Source organism: Atta colombica, unplaced genomic scaffold (genome assembly GCF_001594045.1).
Source record: "Atta colombica isolate Treedump-2 unplaced genomic scaffold, Acol1.0 scaffold45, whole genome shotgun sequence".
Lineage (NCBI taxonomy): Eukaryota > Metazoa > Arthropoda > Insecta > Hymenoptera > Formicidae > Atta > Atta colombica.
Window position 1 is genome coordinate 614,479 of NW_017259534.1, and position 18,696 is coordinate 633,174.

General features: G+C 34.6%; 3 protein-coding genes across 7 annotated transcripts in view; 1 reads left to right on the forward strand and 2 right to left on the reverse strand.

The window, feature by feature from the left end:
- The window catches only part of LOC108691267 (protein eyes shut), a 5,998-nt gene extending 630 nt beyond the window's left edge, over positions 1-5,368 (forward strand). The window contains exons 2-14 of the mRNA XM_018198938.1: positions 27-175; positions 277-387; positions 452-559; positions 678-791; positions 1,057-1,852; positions 2,126-2,525; positions 2,731-3,041; positions 3,112-3,322; positions 3,470-3,621; positions 3,808-3,944; positions 4,050-4,295; positions 4,655-4,852; positions 5,089-5,368. Coding sequence (XP_018054427.1) covers positions 27-175; positions 277-387; positions 452-559; positions 678-791; positions 1,057-1,852; positions 2,126-2,525; positions 2,731-3,041; positions 3,112-3,322; positions 3,470-3,621; positions 3,808-3,944; positions 4,050-4,295; positions 4,655-4,852; positions 5,089-5,321 — 3,166 coding nt within the window. The 3' untranslated portion in view covers positions 5,322-5,368. The remainder of the gene's footprint in view (positions 1-26; positions 176-276; positions 388-451; positions 560-677; positions 792-1,056; positions 1,853-2,125; positions 2,526-2,730; positions 3,042-3,111; positions 3,323-3,469; positions 3,622-3,807; positions 3,945-4,049; positions 4,296-4,654; positions 4,853-5,088) is intronic.
- A 111-nt stretch (positions 5,369-5,479) lies between these two features.
- LOC108691266 (ATP synthase mitochondrial F1 complex assembly factor 2) lies at positions 5,480-7,404 on the reverse strand. The gene is made up of 6 exons (XM_018198937.1): positions 7,234-7,404; positions 6,925-7,118; positions 6,513-6,623; positions 6,246-6,426; positions 6,009-6,124; positions 5,480-5,878 (listed from the first exon to the last, which is right to left on the reverse strand). Exons 1-6 carry the CDS (start codon positions 7,322-7,324, stop codon positions 5,732-5,734), a joined length of 840 nt encoding a protein of 279 aa, XP_018054426.1. The 5' UTR covers positions 7,325-7,404; the 3' UTR covers positions 5,480-5,731.
- Positions 7,405-8,442: 1,038 nt separating this feature from the next.
- LOC108691319 (rho GTPase-activating protein 20-like) overlaps positions 8,443-18,696 on the reverse strand; it is a 198,887-nt gene continuing 188,633 nt past the window's right edge. For 4 of the 5 annotated variants that reach the window (XM_018198995.1, XM_018198994.1, XM_018198997.1 and 1 more), the window contains 7 exons: positions 15,266-15,448; positions 12,949-13,107; positions 12,614-12,831; positions 12,352-12,478; positions 11,296-11,960; positions 10,842-11,143; positions 8,443-10,701 (listed from right to left, as the gene is read on the reverse strand). In XM_018198995.1, the coding sequence (XP_018054484.1) occupies positions 9,506-10,701; positions 10,842-11,143; positions 11,296-11,960; positions 12,352-12,478; positions 12,614-12,831; positions 12,949-13,107; positions 15,266-15,448 (2,850 nt within the window). In that variant the 3' untranslated portion in view covers positions 8,443-9,505. The remainder of the gene's footprint in view (positions 10,702-10,841; positions 11,144-11,295; positions 11,961-12,351; positions 12,479-12,613; positions 12,832-12,948; positions 13,108-15,265; positions 15,449-18,696) is intronic. The other variant, XM_018198996.1, reaches the window with a different exon arrangement.

Genomic DNA, 18,696 nt, shown 5'->3' on the forward strand with positions numbered 1-18,696 from the left:
CTTTGTGATTTTTTTATATGACATAGCACTTATTCTTGTTACTGCATCGATGGTTATACGGGGATTAATTGTGAAATTAATTGGGACGAATGTTGGTCAGATCCTTGTCTTAATGGTGGCACATGCAACGATGGTGTTGCCGCATATAATTGTACCTGTCCTGATGGGTTTGTAGGTAATTCATTTTTTTTTTCGTCATATTGTATTTCGTCAAATTAATAAGAGATAAATTATACGAGAATTAATAAAAATAATACCATTTTAAATTAAAAATAGGTATAAATTGTGAACAAAGATATAGCGAGTGCTCGAATCATCCTTGCCTTAATAATGGTACCTGCGTTGATTATGATGGCATCACTTGTCAATGTTTGGATGGATATTCAGGTATGCGATGACAAATATGTTTATTCAAAATTTTTACGTTGTTATTTTCTTGTTTTATTTCTAGGAGAATATTGCGAGATCGATGCGTCAGTCTGCAACGAGACAATGTGCAAAAATTCCGGTGAATGCATCGAAGGACCCGGTTTTTCATTCTATTGTCGTTGTCGCGAAGGTAGGAAATTCGTAAAATTACTTTTACGTGCGTACAAAATATATTTTGCTCCTCTGCATTTTTTATTCTATCATAATGGTACTTTTCTCTTCTCATATATCGATTTCACTTTGAAAAGGATGGACCGGTGTTCTCTGTGAGGTGGACGTTGACGAATGCTTGGCGTCACCATGCAGAAATGGTGGTCTCTGCATCAATATTCCCTCTTCCTACACTTGTGCTTGTTTATTCGGTAAATAAATTATTCTTGCTATGAATTACAGATATTTTTGTCTAGAAATAGTATAAATAACTTATATTTAACTATAATAATATTATAATATTTAACTATAATATTAAACTATAATTAAATTTCGGAAGTTATAAGTATCTTATTATCATTAATTACCTTTTAGAGCGAGCACTCTTTAAAGAATAATATATGCCGCTTTTCTTATTTTCCTAACATTAATTACAACATACAAATTTTAATGAACATTTTATTGTTTTTATTAAAGGTTTTACTGGCAAAGATTGCGATAAGGCAATCGTGCCATGCAAAGAGAATCCTTGTCAAAACGGAGCAGTATGTCTATTGGAGGACGATCGTTCAGTTTGTTACTGCGTGCCTGATTATCATGGTGTATTTTGTGAGCTAAGATATGACGATTGTGAATCGAAATTTGCACAATGCGACAATGGAGGTACCTGTATCGATGGTATTAATAGTTTCATTTGTGCTTGTCCATCGAATTACGGTGGTCCTATGTGCGAATATAGTTTTCCATCGACAACTACTCTAGAAATGGAAGATACATCTGAGCAAGAAACGAATTTAATCGGAACTACAACTGCCATAATTTCACCTGAAGAATCGACTTCGTTAATGGATACATCTTTATCTTTATCATCCCCATCGACTGTCAGTTTTACCACTTATTCGACATCCCCAAGAACAAGTAGTTCACCTTATACGAAGAAATATACAATTATGGAGAAAACTACGACATCAAAATATGAAGATTCTAGTGTTAGTAGTGATAGCAGCATTTTTCTTACTGAAGTTCCATCAACAAGTTCGACTCGAGATGATTTCATTACGTTGGAGCCCGTTACGATATCGTCAATCACTGTTACTGAAGGCTACTTCCATGAGACTGAAACAAAAGGTACTGAAGTTTATTTGTCAACTGGGAGATCAATCCACGACGGTGAAATTACTAAGGAGCCTGGCGATTATGATCAGACCACAAAGATACGTCTACCAGTTTCTAGTAGAATAGACGATGTAACGGAGTACGCGACAAGTTCTAGGTAAATGAAATATTCTTATTAGGATTGAAGAAATGAAGTAATTCTCATTAAGAAGAATATTGAAATCAATGTATTTGATAAATAATAATATTAATTATCTGCAGCCACAATAATACTAAGATACAATTTATATTACATGAGTGAATTTTCATCCAATAACGTGTCCCAAATATATATTTTTTAAAAGATCGAATCAATTTTTTTATTATGTACAGATCCACATAATTTTTGTGTTAATTTAATAATAATATCCCTATATATTCCGTTTCTTAGCTATCAACCTACAATAGATGAAGGCCAAAAGGATAATAGAACTAGCGTCACAAGTGCTATCATGGATCACGCTACTGATGTAACACTTCCCATCGATACGACATTTCGATATACGACGGATTCTATACAAAATAGAACATTTGAATTTGGAACTACGATCATAGATACACCAAGAACTGTTATACCTTTAACTACCTCATCGACACTGCCATCGGTCTTATCTTCGACCATCAAACTTGACACTTCCACAGTACCTTCCTCGTTAACGTCTACTAGCATATCTTCGTTAAGCCAAACTACTGTTACAAGTATCGAAGTTAATACTACAGAAATAGGCGCTTGTCGCGGAACTCAATGTTCTACGAGTACTACCATGATAACTCCGCGAAATATCACTGAAGTAAGTGATTAATATAACAATAAAAATAATAAATAATAATAAATAACAATAAAAAAATAAATTTGTAAAGAATTTTGAAATTGAAACTATAGATTCTATCTAATCTTTGTAAATCTATATGGAAAACTTAAATAAAGTTAAAACTAAATTTCTCTCAAAATAAAACATTAATAGTTAATGTGTCTGTATTATAATTGTTATTCAGTATGCCGATGGTTGTAAGACAGATTCGACTATTACGCAAGCGGCCTTTAATGGCAAATCTTTCGTTAGACAACGAGTCGAAGTAATAATGACTGAGAATAAGAGCGCAACGCTCCGAATTTACGTTAAACTTAAAACGACATTTAAAAATGGAATTATATTACACGTTTATTTTGACAATGAAAGATATTCTTTGGTGTACTTGGAACTCGGATCGTTAAAGTTCCAGTTTTCTTGTGGATTAGAAACTATGTTACTTGGTGAAATCGATGCGATTATTGATAATGGATACGAAGTAGGCATCGATATGAGGTATTCCATTTGCATTATTCTTTTAACTTTAATTAACAGGAAAGAAACATTTATTTTCGTTTTATCATAGTTTTCAATATGTTGCCAATGATGAAAACGAAAAATGTTTTGCTAAATTGCTGGTGAACGGCACTATGGCTGTGACCGGCGAACAAATACTGCCACAGCGAGGAATGATTCCAAAATATGCTAATTTGTACATAGGAGGCATTCCATTAACGTTCTCACATTATTTTCCTCACGTAGCTATGGGATTCATTGGTTGCATGGATTCCTTGAAGGTAAAGGAATTTGTTTTAATAAAGAATTATTTAACATTCCAGGAGGTTTAAGAAGATCGTTCAATTATTTTAAAAACTTAACTTTCTCAATAAAAAGTTTATTAGTTTTATACAGAGTGGCTCAGAATTATTTCGATTACATTGCAGATAAATGGAATTATGCGACATTTTATTCACGATTCTATAGAAACGTTCCAGATTGAAGAATGCACATCATTTTTATGTTTATCGAATCCATGTCAAAATTTCGGCGCGTGTGAAGAAAGCGATGGAAGAATTCGTTGTAAATGTATAGCGGGGTAAATATTTATTAAATAGCAATAAAATTAATTTACGCAAATTTTTCCCTTCTTTATATACATCTAATGAAAAAATAGTGTGAATATAATAAAGTAAGAGCAAAATTACAAATAAAATGTTTTGATTAACACTAATTTTAGTGTAGAAGCAATTTTTAAAACCTCAGCAGCAAAAACTGTTTACAGGTATACTGGACCTTTGTGTGAACATTCGGCATGCAACGACAATCCCTGCTCGATGGGTGCTACATGCGTAAGCTCGCCGGGAACTGGTTTCATCTGCGTCTGTCCACTCGGCAGTCGCGGACTTTTCTGCGAAGAAGGTAAATCGTAATAATACAATATTCAATAGATATTTCATAGAAGTAATAGCGATGCAATAAAATCGCAATGCAACAAAATTCTTACAAAGCGAATCGTCCTCTCAGATGTCATTCTAGTGCGGCCGGCTTTCTCGGTCCTCGTCCCTGGCTTCGCGTCGTATATTGCCTACGGCGTATCTACTTCGATAAAGGACACAATGGAACTGAAGCTGCGACTCATCCCGCGCACATTTGATCAAATCTCTCTGATAGCATACTTTGGACAGAGAAGCCCGCGCCGTGACATTTCGGACCATCTTTCGATAACATTTGTGCGCGGCTATATTATGCTCACGTGGGATTTGGGTTCTGGTGAGTTATCAATGAATGTAAAGAAATGAGTTATCAATGAATGTTAGAATCTTTCACATATTCGAAGCTCTCATATCTTTTTCAGTCATATCTTTAATAACAATAATCGCATAGATATAGATTATTTATGAGTCTAAAAAATATCTAGGAAATAATATTAACAAATATTATGAGGAATTTTGTAATTTGCTCTATTTATTATATTTACATTGCATCTATCTAGAATAAAAAAATTTTTCTTATAGAAAAATATATACTGAAATATATAATATATATTCAATTATATAAAGTTTCAATTATATAAAGTTTTGGCATAGAGAGTTTAAAGAAATTATTTCAATATTATAATCTTTTAATAGGAGTGCGAAGAATCTTCACTAGCGATTCGTTGACCTCTCTGAGCGTGACAGGATCGGTTGGTAAAAGTAAAACGTATACTCTTCGAATCGGAAGAAGAGGCAAGGAAGCGTGGCTTGCTGTAGAGGGTCTCAAAAACGTGACTGGTCAGGCAGTAGGATCTATGACTCAACTCGATGTATCGCCTGTTCTCTATATCGGTACGTTGTTGCAGAGAAGGGCGATTTGACATTTGGCATAATGTCAACACTCCAATCGTCTGTTATCATATATTTTATGCTAAATGTAGCTATTCAATTCTCACTCATATCTAATGTTAACATTAATACAATCTAGACATCTCGGAATAGGAGTTGAAATGAAATAATACTTAACATGAAATGGAGATAAATGAATAAAAATATATAGAGAGGACATTTTTCTCATTCTTTTTCAGGTGGTTATAAATCTAAAAACTTTGAAACGTTGCCGCATGACCTTCCTCTTCATACCGGCTTTTCCGGGTGTATATTCGACGTTGAATTGCGTACAGACACGACAATTCTTCCATTGACTGGTTCCAGTCCTGCCACCGGCCGTGGCGTAGGTGAATGCAATCGTAATGAATGCATTCGCCACTCGTGCAAGAACGGTGCGGTATGTTTACATCATGGAGCATCGTATAGGTAATATATAAAAGAAATTACAATTTCTTCTTTTTTTTACATAATAGGAAAGATAAGGTAACCATTTTATAGGGTCACAAAATTATGTTATCTATTATATACACACATATATATATATATATATATATGTATATATATATATATACATAAATTCATCGTCTTTTCAGTTGCATTTGTACAAAGGAATGGGTTGGGCCTGACTGTTCCATTCCTATCTAAACCTATCTAATCGTCACTGAAAACGTTCTTCTAGATGTCCGTAAGGGATTTCTCTCTCGCAGTTCTTATTAATTACCACGAAGGGAGGAATCGGTCGGCATCGATGTTATGTTATACATATATTACAGTGAACATGTTGTTCTTACAAATTTTATATCTATTGATGTAGTGGTTTTCTAATAATCTAAAATAAGATTAGCTTACATTAGAGACGTCATTTTTGGGTCGAGAAGTAGCGGAATGAGAGTTCAAATATACAAATAACATCGCCGCTGATAGACGAGCCTGCAGATCTTGTTTGCCGTATTCGTGATGCCATTCTACGTTGCCCCAATGGGAAATCTACATATAAAAGAACATAACTAGAAATGACATACACTAGAAATATATCACTTACACATTATAATAGATAATGGAAAACAAAATGAACAATCATTTTTATCACAAATCCAATCGAGAAGGTGATATATACCTGATGTTCTTCTTCTAGACGTGAAAGACTTACAGCTTCCGGGATATTAATTACTCTTGCAGCTGTAGCAAGAGTTAAAATAACTGATTTTAATCCATCCATTGCATATACAAGACCTGTATTGTAGATAGCAATTAATATATACAAACATAGACCATTCTATCTTACAAAATTCTATTATTCTATCTTACAAAATTCTATCTTACAAATTTCTATCTTACAAAATTCTATTATTACCATAAATACTATTGAAATTATAAGATAATAAATGTCTCGTTAATGCAGCTTTGGTTTCTATAGATACTGTAGGTGTCTGTATACTTTGAGTTCTCATAATCTCTACATTGTAATCTTCACAAAACCAATGAACTATTGGTTCCCACTTTTCAATTTGTAACTGATACAGTTCATCCACTTCCTAAAATCATAAAAACTATTGTAATCAAGATACTATCACATTAAAAATAGTATTGAAAAAATATAAATATTTATATAAATACTTACACTCGAATAAAATAAAATTGTGTCCATTTCTAAACAGTTCACCATATGATTGACCAGATCTATTTTGGTACGATTGTACGGATTGTCCAATACAGTATTGCACAAGGATGTCTACAATAGAAAACCAGAAAATCAGAAAAATGTTAGCATATGTTTATTTAGAATAGATACAAAATATCATATGAACTGGTAATGCCAAATTACTAAATTACAATAATACCAAATATATTTGTAATTCTAGAATAAATTTCTATATCCTGTTAAATCAACTACGATTACAATAATATAATAAATTATTAGATTCAAAACAATTACTCCATCATGATTTTGTTGTGATGTGAAGTGTAGAATGTAATAGAATAATATAAAATAATTAAATTATTCCTATATACAATAGTTATATTGGTTATACCAAGTGCATGCTTCCTCTATCGATTGTCTCCTTCTGCGCATCCCATTCGGCGGCTACTGCTAAGGCCAAAGGTTTGTTGTTCACCTCAAATATTCTACCCTGCGGTGTTTTCAACTTTCTCTGATCCAGAGTAACCTCAAACTTGTCGCCGCTCGAAAGTATGTTCGTCCTTCTATAAAATCGTTTCACGGTGGCTACAAGTGTCCAGTTTTATTATGCACTTAGTAACAGTATTCATTAAAGCATATTAGGAAACGTCAAGAATGTAATCTAAAAAAGTAATAGTATTTTGAACAAAATGATTATTACCCATATTTCTTACAACCAAGGAAGTTGACATAAATTTATGGCATGTAAAATAATACAGTGTATTGATCAATTTGTTAAATATTTGTGACATGTCGCTTATTATTGTTTATTACTATTGTTTTTTCTTTTCAATACATTCAAATTCAAGGAAGAATGAGTAAACGATTCACAATTCACAATAACATTAATATGTAGCGGTAAATAGTGGCCAATCATGTAACTTACTCTTAAAAATAGTACAGTAGGTATTACAGTATTCTGCTAATGATGATAATGTAATGGCGTACGTATTCACACAATAGCCATTGATATAGAAGATTTCTTCTTGAAAATTTTTTGTATAATTTTTTGTATAATTTTAAATGTATTTATTATATTATTTTTATTTGTAAATATATTATTTTCATAGACTTTAGATGTTCTATGATTACTTTATATTTAAAAATCATAAAATAAATAAAAGATATTTAAATCTAAATTCTCAATATAAAAAATGAAATTATTGTAAAATATTTTTTTAATTTGTCCAATTTTTTTATTTTTTCAATTTAAAATTGATCCATTTTTCTTAATAAATACTTTATCAGTTTTGAGAAATAAATAGAAAAAATATTTTTGTAATATAATTAATTATATATGCAACAATCTTGTCACACAAAACAAACGGGTTGTATTGAAAAACATCCGTAAGTGTATAAAATACGAAATATATATATATTTGCTTTTTTATAGCATAACATATATAATTTAGATAAGTATACATATCTTATGGGTGTTACACATTGTACCATAAGTTCAATGATATAAAAGATGACAGAGTTTACAATTTAATATATACAAAGAACGGCATAGTCGCATAGTATATAACACTTCAACGCTTCTTGTATCCTATAGCCGTTAAGAAGATAATCGTATTAGAAGATAATTGTATTCACGCACACAATATTTTATATTTGCAAATCATGTTACAATTGTCAGAGAAACAAAATTTATCATTAATTATGAGGAAGATTATTATTCAATGCAAACAAGGAAAAATCTGGCAAATAGGTATCTGGAAAAGAAAATATTGAAGAGATAATTTTGTTAATCAAATTTTGTTAAAACACAACTACTAATGCGTTGTTAACAAAGCTATTTAAAAAAAAATGACACTAGAAAAAAGTGATCTTTCTTAGTCAGCTTTAAATTGATATCAGTTATGAGTGCGCAAAACGAAATATCTTATAATGTTCTTTAGAAAACGAGTTTTCTTCATAACTAACATAACGTTATCGTTACGATTGTTCCCACAACATGGTCTTGGCTTCTCTATAAACTTAAAATATATAAACACGCTGTTGCATCGATAGAAAAAGGCACTCGGTTTGAAGAACGCATCCATTAAAATTAATTTATAAGAATAAAAGATTTTCTGTTTAAAGATAAAAAATATAGTACAGAATGTTACATGATCGTCGCGCGCATTATTGTGCCTTTTATTACGCCGCTAACAAGCAGTATCAGATTGTATTTTCACAAAACTTTGAATGTTTATAGAAAATTCATCTCTCATTAATGTTTTTATAAACGTTATTTGTGTAAGAAAAGAATTACTTATATATTGTCCGTTTGTTTAATCTACGCTTCTTAGTTAGCTATCTAAATACAAATATTAAAACTACTAATATAATATGAATTAACACTCGTGGAAGCACCCTGAATCACTGAATGACAGTCGCAGGCCCGAATTCTCGATTTAGCGTAGTGTTTAGTCTTGATACAATCATAGCTACGTTCGAAAACACTATGTCATTTTATTTTTATTGTTCACTAAAGAATAAAATGATACACTGAGCCATTCGGGTGATGTTTCCAAATGTGTCTCATCTGAATCAAAGTTTCGTCTGTTTATGCAACAAATTCAAATCAAAATGTATATCGAATGAACACATTTAGTATCGAAAACGCGACAAGAACACGGGCCAAGATCTATTATCGGCGGTTACGAATAAACAGCGAATTTTGTATTTCGCTGTCTGACTTTGTTTCATTCATCTCACTATCTCTAAGTTTGATCAAAAAAGGACGATAAGTACTCATCGCTCTTAACGAAAAATCGCGACGACGCGATTTAAAAACGCCATCTCTTTATCCCGATACATGTTTCGATTTGGACTAGGTTCAATCATCGTAGCGACTCTACGACTTGGACATTATACACGCCGGGATAATGAGAGGAATAGAGATATATTCGATAATTAAGAACCAGTAGAAAATTCGACATTTGTTCTCAGACATAGCTCTCATCGTCGACGACAGATCTGCCGAATCCTAGATGCCTCGTCGTAATAGGAGCGCGAGGTTGTGGTGGTGGTCGATAAGGCGGTGGTGGTGGTAGAGACCTGGATCTACCCGCCACTTTATGCCTGTCCTCGAGATTCATGTGCACCGGTGGCAGGTGTCTAAGCCTTGGCGGCAATGGTGGCGGTGTGTCTGGCCATGTAGTTCTTTCCTCCTGTTCATCCTCGCTGAGGTCGACTACACTTTTGTAGGAATCGTTCACATCTGCAGTTCCATAAACCTCAGTCGATCGACTCCTCTCATCGCAATATGTAATTTTACCATCAGATTCACTATTTGATTCCTTACTTTTGCAGTATTTAAGCGCTTCCATATATATTGCCTTTACTCTAACAAAGTCATCGTATAACTCACGGTCACGGGCTTGACGACGGCGCTCTTTTTCCGACATCGGTGACTCTAGACTCACGTATTGTACCTCGGAAGATTTAGCTTTCTTAAACTCATAACAATCGCTACCAGAGCGAGGTGTATCGCCACCACTCGTTAGATCCTGCTCCGAGTCATGAATCGATACCCGTTCGGCGCTTCGGATGTCCTGTTGCAAGCTTTTACTATTGTAATCCTCCGTTAATATATCATAGCTTACGTTTAACTGTCTGCTTCGATAAGTCTTACAGTTCTCCACATTTTCTTTCATCGTGTCCTGCCTAAGGTATTCCCTATCATATGTGTCCTTGTCACTAAATCTCTCTTTTCTGTGCTCGTGTTCGTCCAATTTGTTCGTTCTGGGTGTTCTTTTGAGCTGTGCCCGCAACCAATCTTGCCGTTGGAAATTAGATGATTGAGACGGATTGGGGTAACATCCGTTGGTCTTTTCCTCTCTAAAATTGTGCTCTGCGTTATTCGTATGATTATGATTGCCGTAACCATTCAATCTTTCTTCCCATCCGCATCTATAAACTGGCATGTAGGTTTTATTATTAGATTTCTCCTCTTTCGCAAAAGATTTATCGTAATTGGTAGACGATGGGGCATTTGGAGCAGAATCTTCTGAGCCTACAGGCGATTCCGGGATGAATAATTGGCAATCTGATAAGGTCAAGCCTGAGTCCCTTGACAAAGACATAGGGTCTCTACGTGGTGCTTCTGTTAACTCCAAACTATCCAAGGATATTCCACCTGCTGCATCATAAGAGACTTATTAATAACGGATAATGTAATTATTAAAATGTTTTAATCAATATTTTAATATTTTCTTTTGATTTAATATCTTTTGATATAATTAACACTAATTTAATTAGCATAATAGTTGTAATACTTACAGTGAAGACTATCAGTACTTTCCTCGGCTCCACTGTCGCTGCGTGTATCTTCTCCGAGAAGCTGCGTGACACTGGTGCCAAACAAATCCTCACAGTGACGTATTAACATTTCCGTGATTGTTGGGATCGCTCTACTCTGATTCACCGACGGATTCGAGGACCAAAGCAAACTCGGACCACAGCAAACGCCAAGATTACTAGCGCACATGAGATTACGTTTCGATCGCCTCGCCACATGATGCAGTACACAAATTAAATGCGATAGCAATGTGAAATTCGCCCTCGGTAGCCTATCTAAAATGCTGAAAATTTTTTCCAATTAGTTTCATTTTATCAAAATAATATTGTTAACAACAATAACAAATGTAAATAATTAATATATAAATTTTGATAAGACATGCAAATTTATATCATTTTAATTTTAACATAAATTATAACTTAAAAATAAATAAACCTTTTAATGGTTTGGACAGGACTCGGTGTGTTTAAACTGTCCATCCAAAGGGGAAATAGATGGAAGGTCAAAAGAGGATCCGGCAAAGATCTCAAGAAGTCTTTCAGCAAAGCTGCCACTGCTATAATTGGAGCATCTTCTAGACAACTAGGATCTCCTGTGGACTCGATCTGTTCTCGCAACTCTCGAACAATTCGAACATTTGCGGATTTGCGGAATATTCCCTGCATGAAAGGACCTTTCGCGAATAATTGCTGTAACATCACGAGAACGGGTTTGGGCAGGCCATTCTCGTCCAATCGTGATAGAGGTACGCCAAAGAGGTTTGTATTTAACGACAACGAGCGACGCAACAAGCCCGTTATTTTCGATCTATTGTTCTTCTTCGCGGGTGTCTTCATTACGGGCCTGAGAATGAAGTGGCACAAGTCGACGCCGCTATTGTTGATGTGCACCAGATCGAAACCCTCATCTGTCGATAGCATATGTCGTAAACGTGACATCTTCACGGCGAATGGTCGTTCGTGTCCTATCAACGGATATGGTGGTTCGTCTGGGAACGTTCGAGCCCAAAGCTGGAAGGGTCCTTGAAGACCCCACAGCGGCGTCGCTTCCTTCACGCAGTCATGCGCTGTCATGTCGGAACGGGCCTTGATCGTTTTGAACTGCAAGATGCGAAAAATAGTACATATGTATTTTTCTCTCTCCAGATTACAAAGAAATAAATAATACGATGCGCGGTTCATTGAAATTTGTTTACCGACGATAGATAGCGTTTACCTAACGGAAATTTATTCGTGATCCAAGCAGTTTATACATTTATACGTTGATGAATTATGAACGATGATTGAAGATGAATGCCGGCACAATAGTGATTCTAACTCGGCACCGACATTTGCGATATAAAAAAGATAATCTCTCATAAAGAAAAATATTATCAGGAATGTCGAATGATCAAATCCCGCGGATTCGAGTGCGCAAAGAATGGATTATACTCTCATCACTGGAAGATGTGACTGTGAATGTATTTTGCGTGAAAAGATGGGGCATACTTACGTAGTCGGTGTGTGTGTCGTTGTCATGATATACGACTTGAATGTTCGTTTCTGGTGGCTCCTTCATGCTCTCCTTTTGCACGAGATCACTCAAACGTCCCCACCAGAGATCTCGCGTTGCGGCGGTCCTGTAAAGATGATTTCACCATGGTAATTATTGCAAGCTTTCTGAAACTACTACTGATATTTATTTAGATTTTAATCATTATAATTGAATTTGGATATAATAAAGATATATCGGTTTTGGAAAAAAGCCTGCTTACATGAAAGTCGCTACAACATTTGTAGTAGGCCAGCCAATGACGAAGCTGGTTTCAGCGGATTTGCTGGTTTCTGCCACGTCTTCTATGTGACCGGCCGTGAGCCAGAGTTCACTCATTTTTACAATTTGCTTCAACTTAAAGTTTCCGCTGCTACGGGCTTTTGCAATAAGCAAAAGGTCAGTGAAGAGAAAGAGGTGCCTTTCTTGAGATTGCATGCCCTAAAATCAATAAGTCTTAAAATCCGATCGCCTTAACATTAATCAAGTCTTAATCTTAAAATGTGCAAATGTATGCGCATAATTTAAATTTTGATAACTTCTTGAAGCTTTTCGTACCGTGGTGAACTGAACTGGCGTTTCCAAAAGAAAAGTCCTAGTCGGCGATTTCGTCGGAGATGAAGTACTGTCCGTGGTATCCAGAGTTTTTTGAGAAAGTCCTCTTGTTAGCCTGACTGGAGTACTACCATTTCTTTTACGTAACATATTTTTTGTTTTCTGAAAACAAATTAGATTAAAATTTAGCGGACGATTAGTAATGATTAAAGTTATTTCTAAAAAAAAGAAATTTTTAATTCGATATAATTCGCATTTGTTGGCATCTAAATATATTTAACTTTTTTTCATAGAAGAAAGAGGAAAAACTTTTATGTTAGCTTATCTAAATAACAAAATCTAAATGCAAAATCTAAATGCAAAAATAAAAATACAAAATCTAAATATAAATTTAAAGTTCTTCTTGTAACGATCGGGGAATTTCGCAGGGCTTAGAGCAGCTAATTTTATCGTGGCATTTAATCGCGTCGTATAACATCACATACGTTCCACACATGTGCAGAGTATTAAGCTACGCCTAAAAAAATGTCACTACCAAATTGGCCGGCGAGTTTCGCTTCTACAAGCGAAAGTAGCGAATGCTCTTGTAGCGGATCGGATCAATATATTATACATGAACTTATTAGATTCTCTGACATGGTTTAACATCCTCTATTTTTCACTCGCCATTCTTTTTTGGTTACGAAATCACTTCTGGTGATCTCGATTGGGTAGTAACGCACACACAAATACACACACACGCGCGCGCGCGCGCACGCCCACCCATCCACACACACACACACACACGCACACACACACACCCACCCACACACACACACACACACACACACACACACACACACACACACACACCACACACACACACACACACACACACACACACACACTTTTGTCTCATAGTAATCGTGTGTTGCAACGTATAAAAGACTAGGCATTGTCCAACACGTCAGATAGATTATTCGCTATCATTTATATTTTATTTATAGCATTGGAAAGTGCATCGCCCGAGGATTTTAACAGCGAAAGTTTCGAGTGATTACCGATAGACACCAATATTTTATGGGATAAAAATGCCTCGAAGTCAACTGCGCAAATATTTTTTCTTAAATATAGAAATAGGAAAAAATAATTTTAAATGATTGTTATTTTTACCATAATAAAATTACATCCGTAATTTTTGCATTCCACGACGTACAAGAAAAAAGCTGATCTTATATAATTTCGAAATACGCAAGAAAAAATATGTATTATACATTGAGATATTAAAGAAAAATCGTGATTCACGATATCGGAATCTAAAGACAGAAGCAAAGTTCTCTTTTTTATAAGACTCTTTTTATTTCTTTATAATATTAACTTTCGCTTGTACCGAAAAAAGAATGACATGCTTTTCACGGAAATAATATAAGTACGTTCCATTGTCATATTATTGCCAGTCTATCTCGGTGGCATAGTTTCTAGTTTATTTCCATATATTTTTTGTGCTGACACAGAAAGTGAGCGCTCTATTGAACGAACGACACGCCGTCAATTTCATCATTCGCAATAATCAGCGGGCAAGTCGGGTGAAAATATAGCTGAGAGAAATTATCAGATATACGCTTCATATCCGGATGGATATGCGAATGAACGTGGGAAGGAAGTGCGTATATACGCCGCTCCAACCGCCACGCCGACGACACGCGAACATTTTTCGCGAACGCAGAAAAACGAGATGCGTCTAAACGACCGTGAGAAAGATTGAATTACAAGGCGCATTGTCCGCGATACCGTTCGTCAGCACTGTTGTTTGTCGCTGTTCGTATATATTTTTCACGAGAAAAATAATAGGCTGCTTTGCATAAACATTTTTATCATCGTCGCGATTTTTAATTGAAGTCCTAATCGTCCCAGCAAACGAGAATGGATTGAAATAAATTGAGATGGATTCAGATTTTCAGAAATATTGATTCACGAATGTTAAAATGAATGCTTTTCAATGCATATTTATTCATTTATAGGAATTGCATGGAGCATATCTCTCTATGCTTTTCAATCTAAAAATAATATTAGCTTTTTCTGTGCACAATACATACATTGTGAATATGTTCAATTCAAAATTTTGAATAGGAAATGCAGTTTTTCAATCCAATTGCATCCAGTTGAATCTAATTGAATCCAATTGAATTCAATTAAATCCAAAAAAAGTATTCGCTATTTAAAATTCGCATTCGGATAGAAAAAAATTTCAATCCATTTTAATCCATTCTCATTTGCTGGAATATCTTTCGGAATTACAGATAGCAAAAAATATTTTATATCAATGAGATACGTGTCATACCGTGGTGACAACGTCTCGCTCGTGCAGCCGCAAATTATCACCGGGGAACAATTCTTGGATGCGATGAAGGTCACCCTCTAACTGTCCACGGTGGAGGACCGATCCGCTGTCAATGCATTCACTATCTATCAAGCTCCTTGCTTCTTGTCCCAGATACCTCTCGTAATCGGCGAGCCTTTGCACCTGCGCAAATGAAACATACATTTCGTAAAATTTTTATCATAAAAAAAAATCGTAATAATATAAATTTTTTACATGACGAAAAAATTACACGTTGCACACTTCTATCGTGGCTAAGCTTAGAAAATCTTATCGTGTAACCGAATACAGAGAAAGAAATTCGCGATTGCGTCGACGGTCCTTACGTAACGACGATAATTTTCGACAAATCGCCGTTCGATGGAATTGGCAATTTCCAAAGGCATTACGACAATAGGAAAGGGAAGCATCGCGATGGAGACACACGACTTTCTCTGATATCGACTTATTGAAAAAAACGCGATGTGATATCTCTTTAATAATCGCAGAATGCGGAAATAAATGGGAAACGTCGACCGAATCGGACACGACCTCGGAAATGCGTCGATTCGTGTTCTCTTCTCGCTACAACGAATGCGATAATTATCATTCACGAGTCGGAGGTGCGTTATGTAAATTGACAACATGTCATTATTTGATGTACGTACGATTGTGCTCATGTCATAGTCGACGACCGTATATCAGGGATTGATTCAGACTGACTGTTGCAACATGTCACGTGTACGGCTTCATTAGACGTTTATAAATGACAGCGATAATATATAAGCATATATTCTAACATATCAATAAATATAGCATTGTTCAATGAAAGCGAAAAGTATAAGACTCATCTATAATATTCCTTTACCGTTGTTTATGTCTAAAATAGAAAATAATATATGAATTAATATCAATATTAACAAAAAATGAAAAATAATGTGATTTTCTATATTATATATGCATATATAATCATTTTCCATTTTCTTTTCGTTAATATTAACGCATATATCGAACTTATGTATCGTCTCCTTCTTTGTGGAGATTTTGTCACATATCTTGCGTTTCTCATAGTAATAATTTATATCATTGATCTTAAAATCAATAATCAATCATAGTAATAAAGTGACAAAAAGATTCCATATGTATGCCGACCCAAATTTAAATCTTAAATGTGGATTATTATCAGTTTCATGAAATACTAATGAATGATTCTACAAATTATGTAAATTCCACGACTTCGATAAAACAAATCTCATCGTAGAACTCGACGACATGGTATTAGGCCACCGTCAAATTTTATCGATGACACTCGATTATCCTGACTGATAGCTGGTGCTCGCGCGATTTCTTAATTATCATAACGTGGCAGGTAGTTACCGTGCCCGAGGAAATTTGCGCGAGTAGGCGGCCGTTGATGGCTCTTGTACGTGCTCTGAATTAATTCGCAGTTACCGCAAAATATCGCCAGCGGCAAAATTTCGAACGATCGCCGCCGCCACCGCGTTCACTATTGCTCGCGGAATCGTAAGACGGTGAAATTCTTGAGGGTTTGCGCGCAACACATTTACCGTCTTTCTTAATATTAAATGCTGTAATATTCCGGATTTAATAAATTACGAAACATTCATGTGTATGATGAAATAATATTAAACGTAAAAATCTACAGAAAGTACAAAAGATTGTTTAAACAAAATAGAAGAGAGCGCGAATCTGTATACATTAATCTTTATTATCGATGGTAATGCAATTTCTATTCTTGTTATTATATACATACATTAATTAATTATAAATTATTACTTTATTTATTCTATTATATTGTATCATTTATTATGAGTGTGAAAGCGTGATATGGCATACAGCGCACTGGTCTATCATGCCAGAGATCCCAAATTCGATCCTAGTAGGAACCAAAATATTTACATTCGTGTCTCCTCTCGGAAAAGGCCAGCAACCTCTTGAGAGTATCTTTGCCCACAGAAACACCTCTTGAAAAATCCATCGTTCGGAATCGGCATTAAAACTGTAGATCCCATATGCTCGCGATAATTAAATAATCAGTGTGCACATCACAATGAGAGAGATGTAACAGGTCAGAGGTATAACATAAGAAGAAGAAGAAAAAGAAGAAGAAGAAGAAGAAGAAGAAGAAGAAGAAGAAGAAATATTATTTATTATACTATTTTCTCACATATTAAAAAAAAATACATAATTAAAAAAAAATTAATAGAATCAGAGAAAAAAATATCACCTTGAGATTTTCTCGAGGAAAAACCGAAGCTTGCTAAAGTCTTCCTCGAGGATATCTTACGCGTTACGAAGTTTCTTTTAGGTACATTTCCATGATGAATGCCACAACGGCATTCATTACCATGTTTTCTCTTTCGCGTGTAATCTTCCGCTTCATGTAGATATTTGTTATTGGCATTCTCGTACGTATACTTGTCCCCGTGCATATTCGAGAATGAGGAATTTAGCATGTCTTCCTCATTGTTCGCTCACTTCCTCTCGTTCTCCTTCGTTCCCTTTCACATCGTCATTGTCTTGAACCTGTCACGTGACGCACACGTTACTTTTACGCGCCGGCACCGTTTCCGAGCTTCTTTTCGCACACTTTCACCGCATGTCGCGACGTGATTATTATATTTTTAGCAATATAGAAATATACTCAAATACAGCTACTCGGTATGCCGCAATTGATCGTAAACGATACTTCATACTATCATCTCAATCATGTTTTAAGAAACACGGAGCAATTCTTGTTGAAGAGTTTATGTTTTTAATATTTTAAAATCACTATAATAAATCGTTAGTTGTTGGTCAACTTTTCAAAATGAACTTTAAAAATTCTTTAAATTTTAAAGATGTGAAAAAAGATAATATTAACCATGGGGATCATTATTAATGCCAAACGATGAATGTCAGGATTTCTTCTCGCTTGTTAAAGAGCCATCGTAACATCACAAACATGAGACAAGAATGGACGCGTAAAAGCAACCGAAACAGATTGACAGAAATTCATTCGTTACGGAGACTAAGATTTTGATAAGTCTCTGATCATATTAAAAGTATTTTAATATGAAAAGAATTTTCGTTAATACTCCAGAGATATTAAACATTTTTCTTCAACATCATGAATAATCAGCACAAGTAGTATCACATATTGTTTATTAGATACACAATAAATATTTCTAATATTTTATCAATTTTGAATTTTTTCCGAAATATTTCGCCTATTTCAAAATAAATAAAAATCCGGACAACACTTTTATCTTTAAAAATACCATAAAATACTTTGCATCATTTGAAATTTATTTTCTTGCTTGTTTAAATAAATTATTAAATATTTAGACTTTATATAATTCTAACATAATCAAATTTTAGAGCTTTCTAAAAAAATGAAAAATTTTACTTAT